At 44.5% G+C, this 8,858-nt stretch overlaps 2 protein-coding genes across 4 annotated transcripts in view; one reads left to right on the forward strand and one right to left on the reverse strand.

The window, feature by feature from the left end:
• FBXO11 (F-box protein 11) overlaps positions 1 to 1,411 on the forward strand; it is a 36,101-nt gene extending 34,690 nt beyond the window's left edge. For both annotated transcript variants that reach the window (XM_031061252.1, XM_031061251.1), the window contains exon 22: positions 75 to 1,411. In XM_031061252.1, coding sequence (XP_030917112.1) covers positions 75 to 204 — 130 coding nt within the window. In that variant the 3' untranslated portion in view covers positions 205 to 1,411. The remainder of the gene's footprint in view (positions 1 to 74) is intronic.
• MSH6 (mutS homolog 6) overlaps positions 1,096 to 8,858 on the reverse strand; it is a 12,675-nt gene continuing 4,912 nt past the window's right edge. For both annotated transcript variants that reach the window (XM_031061249.1, XM_031061250.1), the window contains 7 exons: positions 7,307 to 8,858; positions 5,837 to 6,102; positions 5,202 to 5,319; positions 2,961 to 3,050; positions 2,257 to 2,411; positions 1,893 to 2,092; positions 1,096 to 1,534 (listed from right to left, as the gene is read on the reverse strand). The exon at positions 7,307 to 8,858 is cut by the window's right edge and continues 939 nt beyond it. In XM_031061249.1, the coding sequence (XP_030917109.1) occupies positions 1,453 to 1,534; positions 1,893 to 2,092; positions 2,257 to 2,411; positions 2,961 to 3,050; positions 5,202 to 5,319; positions 5,837 to 6,102; positions 7,307 to 8,858 (2,463 nt within the window). In that variant the 3' untranslated portion in view covers positions 1,096 to 1,452. The remainder of the gene's footprint in view (positions 1,535 to 1,892; positions 2,093 to 2,256; positions 2,412 to 2,960; positions 3,051 to 5,201; positions 5,320 to 5,836; positions 6,103 to 7,306) is intronic.

The following is an 8,858-nucleotide window of genomic DNA, read 5'->3' on the forward strand; positions in this document are numbered from 1 at the left end:
TTCCCAGGCAGGGTGTGGGGCTGCTCCCAGGGCAGGAGGGCATGGCCACTAAGAGCTGTCTCTCTGTGTTGTAGGTTTTTCTGTGACTGTGGTGCTGGAACACTGTCCAATCCCTGTACGCTCGCCGGAGAGCCTACACACGATACAGATACACTATATGACTCTGCTCCACCTATAGAATCTAATACATTGCAGCACAACTGAATTCCTTTTCAGAAAGAAAGTCCTGCCATTCTAATATCATAACTATTAAAACTTTTTTTTGGAGGAAGTTACACTTGCCCATTTCTGCAGAAAGAGACTGTATTAAAGCGGATGTGTGAGGTGTTGACACTATGGAGCTCAACCTACCAAAAAAGAAAGTGGCAATATGTTGACTCAGGATAACAGAACTGGGCGTTTTAGCATTACTGTGTAAACAAAGACTTTGAAGGGACAGAAGTGAAGAAAAATAAGCTGCAATTTTGTACAGATACCAACTTCTGAGAGCTGGTGTTTTTACAAGTAGCATTGAAACGCAGTCCAATTTGCAGTAGTACTATTCTGTAGACAAGCAGCATTCTTTGTTGCTGCCTTTATGGACATGGGTACCAATCGCTTTTGTAACATGGTAAAAATGTGAGCTAGCACTTCTGCATTTCTTTTGATTTTTTAACATTTATTCAGATTGAGAAATATGATTTTAATGCTTTAATCTCATGTAGTTTGTTTCTAATTTCAAGCAAAAAATCTTATTGTACTTGAATGTGTCCTGTTTTGTTAGCACACCTAGACTTGCTGTAACTGTACTCATGTCCCAGTATGTACGTTCTTTCTATGAAAGAGAAAACACTAATCTTAAATTATATCCAGCAATTTTTCTGGTGTCCTCTGAAGTTAGAATAATCTCCTCCCCTGCCCCAGCAATAGTCTGTACTCAAACCACCCTAACAAAAGAAAGAAAAGCGAGTGTTTTAATGAGACTTCCTAGACTATAATGCACTATAAAACAAAGTACCCATGTAACTAAGTTTTGTGAAAGAAATTTTACTATGTTTTAAAGTACACAGTAGAAAGTCTCCTCAAAACAGTCTTGTACTTTTACTCTGTTCATAGTTTTTTTTGAACAGTCTGGACATTACTTACATAACCTGCTGGAAATCACAGCAATTTCCTGCTCTAATGAAGCTGAGACAAGTATATATACAGCCCTATACAGTTTCATAGCTTTTTTCCATTTATGTGTATTGGTGACAGTGGGTAATCAACAGCCTGAAAGTGTATGCATGTACCATAACATCTAGACTTAATATATTGTGGAGTACTCAATAACCATTATGTAGAGGGTAGGTATGAATTAAAGGGTTTAATTTCCTAGGAAAGACAATGGAAAAATGGTCATTTTTAAAAAATAAAGTTTATTAGATCATAATGTTGTCTGCTCCCACCTTCTTGAGAAAGCCGTGCGAGTTCCTAAAGCCGGTCAATCATCGCCGTGAGTTTCCGAACCGCGTTTGCCTCACAGGTTGCTCCATCCACCACCTGGCACAGGTACCTGGGAGAAACAACCACCTTTACTGACAGGAACACTGAGGGGCAGAGCTTGAGATTGCCACTCCTGCAACAGCTTTAGGAGACATGGATGCTGGGCCTGGTGTAAAGACTGCCAGCACACCCCCCACTCCGTCTGTGTGCAAATTCAGACTGGCATAGTGACCCAAGGCTTAAAATACTGCTCATCATCTCTGCCCTCCCATAGTACCTTCCCCCCTCCCTCCCTGTGAACATCTGATGTTCACAAAAGTAGTTGTAACTGCCCCTCGTGCTGTGACTGAGCAAAAGCCACTGCCCAAATATTAGAATGGGTTCCTATAGGCCATTTGCAACTTCAATACAGAAACCCAGGGCCTTACCTAAATATTCTCAGTGAGATGGTTGTTTTTTCAAACTCTTTGGCTTTTCTGTGCCCCTTCTGAATGACTTCCTCTGGAATATCTGCAAGTCTTGCTGCATTGAATCCGTAGCTCTTTGGGCAGGCTCCTTCAATGAACTTGTACAGGAATGTAATTGTTTCCTGGCTTGGATCCTCACTCTCATTTTCAACCATGCATGCCTGGGAAGAGCAAGTCACAAGTTAGAGTTTGCAATATTGACCTACAGCCTAACAAACACATGGGACATCATGTCCTGTTCCCAAACCAGCCATTTCTCAGGGCAGAAGAGCACAGAAAAGCAGGAGAAGTCCCAGCAGGGAGAAGCCCATCCTCCCAGCCATACCATGTGTCCCAGGCGCACGGCCTGGCTGTGGGAATGGTCCTCCACCAGGGAGTGGTAGTGAGTGGAGAACAGCGTCCGGCACCGGATCCTCTGCGCCAGCTCCTCCACCACCGCGCTCGCTATGGCTGTGCCGTCAAACGTGGCCGTGCCTCTGCCTGGGGACACAACGGGACACCTGTGGCACACTCGGCAGCACGAGGGGCACAGAAAAGTCAATCCACAGCTCACGTGCTGCTGGACAGACAGACAACCCACAGACAAATGCAGCAAGGCATTTGTAGTGTTTGTCTGTTCCCCTCCCCGCTGGGTGCAAGGCCAGCAAAGAGCATTGAGGGGTGAGAGCCACCGGCACCAGGGGAAGGGGACCTGGGTGTTGGCCCCATAACAATCACCCTCTTCTGCACTGCAGAAAAAAGATGTTTCTGCTCTCCTGAGGTTTGCTACAAGTAATTATGCAAAGCAAAAGCAGGAAACCACAGCTGGAAATAGGGTAATAATGACTGGGGGTGGGAAGTGGTGAAGAGTTCCCAGAGCACCCAAGATGTGTTCATGTTAGAGAGGCTGACACACCAGTTAAACACCAACATCATTATGGTGAAACTGGCCCTGTGTATTTGGCTGCCATTCAGACAGCCCAAAAACCTTGCAGCCAGTCTTTCATCCCACAGATTTAGCTTCCATCTATTACAAAATGGTCTAATTACCCAGTTCATCCACGAGAACAAGGGAGTGCTCTGTTGCATGCTGGAGAATGCTGGAAGTCTCACTCAATTCGACAAAGAAGGTACTTTCACCTTTAAAGGAAATGACAAAAAAAAAAGCCACAAAGTAAGTCAAAGATCTGAGAACCACAACTAAAACTTCATTTAATCTGCACTAGAATCTTGGTTAAGCTAAAGTGAAACTCAGTAGCTAACTGAAGATGAACAAAAACATGACACTTTTTTTCCAGTGAGAAAACAGCAGGTTCCCATTTGCCAGAAAAAACAAGTTTTGATTCCTTTAGAGTACAGGAATAAGCACAAGCACAATTAATTAAGTTTTCAAGCCAACACACCTGCTTATTTTTAATAGCACCAGTCAAAAGTAACAGCTGGACAAAAAGAGGGGCACAAAAGCTACAATGGGGAGAATTTTTGTCCCTTTTTTGGCCTGAATGCACAGGACAGGCGGAAGGTGTGTGTGGCTTTCCAGCAAAAAAAAAACAAGCAGAAAATCAAAGACTGAGAGACTGGAATAACTGGTTTGGTTGTGATGTCAGGAGGGAACTATTTGGATAATAAAGGCTTTATTTGTATGTTCTCTCCTCGAATGAAGTATGACAAAAGCAATATTCTGCTGCTAAGGCTCAAGCATCTCATGGGAGTTTCAGCAACCCAGATAATACAAAGCCTGAAATTTACACCAGAAATTGGTTTTAGCAGATTATGAGCAGAAGTACACACCCTTCCACGTGATAAACCCACACTTACAAAGTCGGGATTTACTTGTTCTTTGTGGAGATCATTACAAATAATCACAAGTAGCAGCAATTAATGCAGTTTATTCCATTAAAGGCAAGCATTTATTTCCTGTACTCATGCTGCATGAGCACTGCTTTGCTCTAACATAAGTTTTCTAACATGAATTACTAAGCAGCGTCCACCAATCCTGATTTTCTGCATTTATTTAAAGAAATAGCCAGGATTTAATTGTTTCAACAATATTTAAGAATAACCATTTATTCTCTTCAAAAAATAAAGTCCTAAAATTTTATTACTGAAAAATTAACTTAATAAAAGTCCTGCTGACATCCATTACAAAGTGACTGCTGTGGAACAACTTTTTCTGTGCTTTTCTGTCTACAGAGTGTGCAAACAAATGTATCAAGAACAGATTTCAGAGCTCGTTCTTAGCAGTGCTTACCCTCACAATTGAAATGTCAAATCAGAAGTATAGTCCTCAGTTAACTGAAAAAAAATTGAAAATGCTACATTTTGCTAGACCATCTCTCATGAAGGAAGGGCCCTTCTCATCTCTACCATAAGCATTTAAGTATTTTTCACACTTTTGATTCCTTCTTGTACTGAAATTAAACAAAATGGAGATGAGCTGGGCAAAGAAAGCCTTAATAACATTCTCTAGCTGAGAAAAAAAGCCTTGATTTGGGGAAGTGTCAATATTTTTTTTAATTAAGAACTTGGAATGATTCATTTCCAAATTCCTTCTGTGCAACAAGTTCAGTGGGCTTAACTCCTTTCATATTCACTGACCCACATTTTTCAGCAGAGAGATCACAGAAAACCTGTGCACTCCTTAATGAGCAATGATACTACTCTTACCACAACAATCATTTTATTTTTCTAGCCCAGTGGCACTTTGCCTATCACCACTGGCAGACTTTACCATTCCACTTGTCATGTCATCCTCCACTTGTCTCTTCCTCTCCATTCAAGGAACAAAATACTCCAAGAACTGTCAACTACTACTTCCAAGAAGGACATCTGCCTCTCTGGCTCATCAGAAGAAATCAGATTTCAAACATAATGACTGAAACAAGGAACTTCTATAGTCCTTGCAGGAAGGCACAAAAACAACTCCTGTGCAACAGCTGCCCCAACATCACTGTCCTATTTCACAACACTTACAAAAAGGTATCAGTGAGAGCAGAATATAATCAATACTAAAAAAAGATATTCCTCAGACTTGCATCCAGGTGAGAGTTAGGCTTTTAATATTAAAATTCATTAGGAAGTGATCCCGTGCATCTGTCAAAAATCAAATGGACGCACACATGAAAAAATAAAGCCTAAGTACAATCCTGTCTCCACTCCGAACAACAAAAGAAAAGAATGCACAGCTCTCCCTGCAAAATACTGTCCCCTTTCCAGCTTGCCACTGGAAGCAGGAGCAGAAAGTTGGTGCCAGCAGCCCCCTGTGCAGCTAGCTGTGTGTCAGGCACTCACCGGCCATGATCCTGTCGGAGGCGCCGAGCCGCGTGAACACGCGGTCGATGGGCGTGAGCCTGCAGGATTCCGCGGGCACGTAGCACCCCAGCTGGGCCATGACCACCAGGAGACCAGCCTGCACAGCAAACGGGGACAGTCACATCTGCACCGGTGCTTGCAGCTTCAGTTCCACACACACAGCAAGGGCACGAAGCTGTGTTTCCCCTAAAACAGGGACTGGAGTACATAAAGCTTCCCGCTGCTTTAACAGCTCCAGGCTGCAGCAGCATCAGCTCTGGCAGGACTGAACTACTCTGAAAGCCTTCAAAACACAAATTATCACAGCAAGCAGTGTTTATAAAGCAACATCCCTGCTGATCTCTAGTTTCAGCTTGTTCAACCTGCAGAAGCATCTTTTGCCAGCTGATGCCAAGTCCCGGGTAAGTCACTTGAAAAAGATAAACAGTACTCTATCACTTCTTCCCAACCAACTCTCCTAGGACAACTAAAACTTATCCCTCCCTATAGCAGAAAATCTCTCTGAACATGAGCACTTTCTGGGACCTCCTGTGACACCCATGACAGCCAGGCCCTGTAATTCCCTCACCCAAACCCCAGAGGTACCCTGGTACCAGTGAGAGTACGACAATCACCTGTCTCATGAGCGTAGATTTGCCACCCATGTTGGGGCCAGTTACCAGCACACAGGAGGCCTCACTGCTGCTGCCTTCGTCCTTGATGCCTATCACGATGTCATTGGGAATAAAATCATCCCCAAAGAAAGTTTTTGTGATGCATGGATGGCGGGAATTTCTGAGTTCCAGGAAGGGAGGAGTATTATCCGTAGGCAGCAGGATTACAGGTCGGCACAGAGGTCCATCACCACCTTGACTGTAGTGAGCAAGGGACATCAAGACATCTAGAAAATGAAGAGAAATTCCAATCAGTCACACTTTCAAATTTCTTCATACACTGGAATTCATTTACTCATTGAACAGCAATTTTGTAGAAACACTTTTCTATTTTATTCCATTTTCCTCATAAGGGAAACACCCACGAAGGACTCCAGAACAAGGTGGGAATATTTACAGTGTCTTTCCTCATTCCTTTCAGATTTCTACAGATGTCATGATAAAAAATACTCCCCTATAGTTATTTTAGTTCAAAAGTCTTTAAAATCCACATAATTTCATTTCAAAAGTTCACGTATAAAACAATAATTGGTTTTTCATTCAGCTTCTGTGACAGTGAATTACTTTGTGAAGAATCCTAATTCTGCCTGAAAGTTGCCAGAGGAAAAATGTATAAATATTAAAACTCTGTGTGTCCAGCAGGAAGCAGCAGCACAAGACCCCTCAGTTAGCTGAGCCCCAAGGTTCTAAAAGCTATCACCCACACAATGAGACTGTTCATGATTTTAGAGGCTTTACGTACACACACTACAGCTGAGCCTGGACACTGAACTCCTCTCTGCTGGGAACCAATTCAGCACTTGCCCTGAGCTGTGGTGTGGCTGATGTGACTTCTTCCCAGCTCTCCCAGCAACTCCATTCCCAGCCAACACTGCCTGCCTGCCCTCCCTTTTCTGCTCTAGTGGCATTCAGAGACTGCTTTCATTTTTCCCTGGAACAAAGACATCCCAGAGTGCCTCACCCTAGCAGAAAATCCACAGGACAGAAGTATGCCAGTCCTGAGAAGGGAATACAGGAAATTGTTCTATCCCAGAAATTTAAGGAGGATTTGGGGAAGCCCTCTTAGTAGACTACCTTCTTCAAGGCTCATCACTGAGTACTTGTATTTTTAAAGGATGGCCAGAAAGCATCCTGCTCAGATAGAAAAAAAACTTACCAGCAGCTTAGATTTTTATAGCTCCATTTAATAAGAAGCTACTAATCCACACACAAGGCTCTGGAAGCAGTGAGGCCCACCAGGCTACACTGAACTGGGAGAACCATCTGGCTGCACATCTACAACCATGCAACAGGAATGAAACAGGGAATCACTACTAATTATCAAAGCCCTTACCACAATCAAGAGCTTTCAAACACAAGTCAAGAGCTGGCAACAAGCTTGCCCAGATCATGTTTCATATTTACAGTGTCAGAAGGAGGCAAAGCTCTTACCCAGCACAGCAATGCACTCCACAGCTGTCTGCCAGTCCTTGCTGTTCTTGTCGAAGTTGTAGAAGAGGCGCCTCATGCAGTCCTTGAGGGCAGCGTCGCGGCGCTCCTCGGCGTTCACCATGGCAGCCAGCATCTTCTCGATCTCCTTGGTCCAGTAGCGCTTGTAGCCCTTCCTGCTGGACCTCAGCTCGTACTCCTCGGGCAGGTTACGGGAGATGACACTTTCTGGGATCTCCATCTGGTACCGGTTCTTGCCTGTCCCCCAGTACTGCACGGATTTGGACCCGAGCAGCTTGCGCTGCTTATCCAGGTACTTCCGAAGGTCCTCCTCGAGAGATCTGATATCCTCCAGTGCTCCATCATAATCAGGGTCAAAGCCCAGCTTGGGGGTAATCACTCCTGTCTTCCGAGCCTGGTTGTGATCAAAGGCAGTGTCCCACCTGGTGAGCTCTGCACTCAGGTCTGGGAAGCGGCCATCGGGATTTGTGGTTCTGCGGGTGACCAGCTGCCTCAGGACTCTGGATTTGAAGTCACTGGCAAACTCCTCCATGAATTCGACAATTTCATTCATTACTTTGAATCCCTCCAGGGTAGACAGAAAGTCAGCAATTTTTTTCTTGCTGTATTTGAGTTCTTCATAGAAGATGGCCCTGCTGTCAGGATGGTTCTCACTTTTGAGTGGGGACCCAATGCTGTGAATTTTGCTGAGCAGTCTTTCAAGGTCAGGCAGTTTCTTGAGGTACTCAGTGACTTCAGACATTTTATCTGGCACTTCCAGGAGGTCCTCGACAGCATCCAAACGATCATTGATGGATTTAGGATTACAAAGAGGAGCGCAGAGCCATTGTTTCAGGAGTCGCTTCCCGAATGGCGTACAGCAAGAATCAATCCTTTCCAACAAAGTACCTTCTGTGCTTCCATTAGTTCCATTCTGCAGGACTTCCAAGTTCATCAGGGTGACTCCATCCAGCACCATCCGCTGGCCAGTTCTGCCAAACAAACTACTTGAACTCATGGTTTTTGCAGTAGCAATATCCACAGGGACATATTCCTCAAAGTTTGCCTGTGATAACAGCTCCTGATCAATCAAACATTTTTTGAGATAGAAGACGCATCCCCCAAGAGCTGACAAAGCTAATTCACTGTTTTCACCAGGAGTTAATCCCAGGGAGTCACTCTCTGAAGTCAGAGATTTGATTACAGAGGGCAGAGAACATCCATTTTCACAATTCTGCTTCTCCTTGAAATATCCTTCCTCAAGAAGGACTTTTAGTGTTTTAGATGCATTCCAGAACTGGGAACCCGAGGTCAGCCCTTCCTGCATGCAAGAAACCAGCGAGCCCTTCAGTATCTTCTGTGTGTCCACAGACAGGTTCCCCTTCTCAAACAGCACCTGCACGGGGGTGTAGTGAGCGACCAAAGTCCTAAACCTGGAGCAGTGGCGATCATCCGGGAACTGGCCGACGTGGAACTTCCCCATGGAGGTGTCGACGAAGCAGACGCCGTAGAGGCGCGTCCCGGCCGTGTCCTCCTTCTCCTTCACGCTCAGCAG

Source organism: Geospiza fortis, unplaced genomic scaffold, assembly GCF_000277835.1.
Source record: "Geospiza fortis unplaced genomic scaffold, GeoFor_1.0 scaffold271, whole genome shotgun sequence".
Lineage (NCBI taxonomy): Eukaryota > Metazoa > Chordata > Aves > Passeriformes > Thraupidae > Geospiza > Geospiza fortis.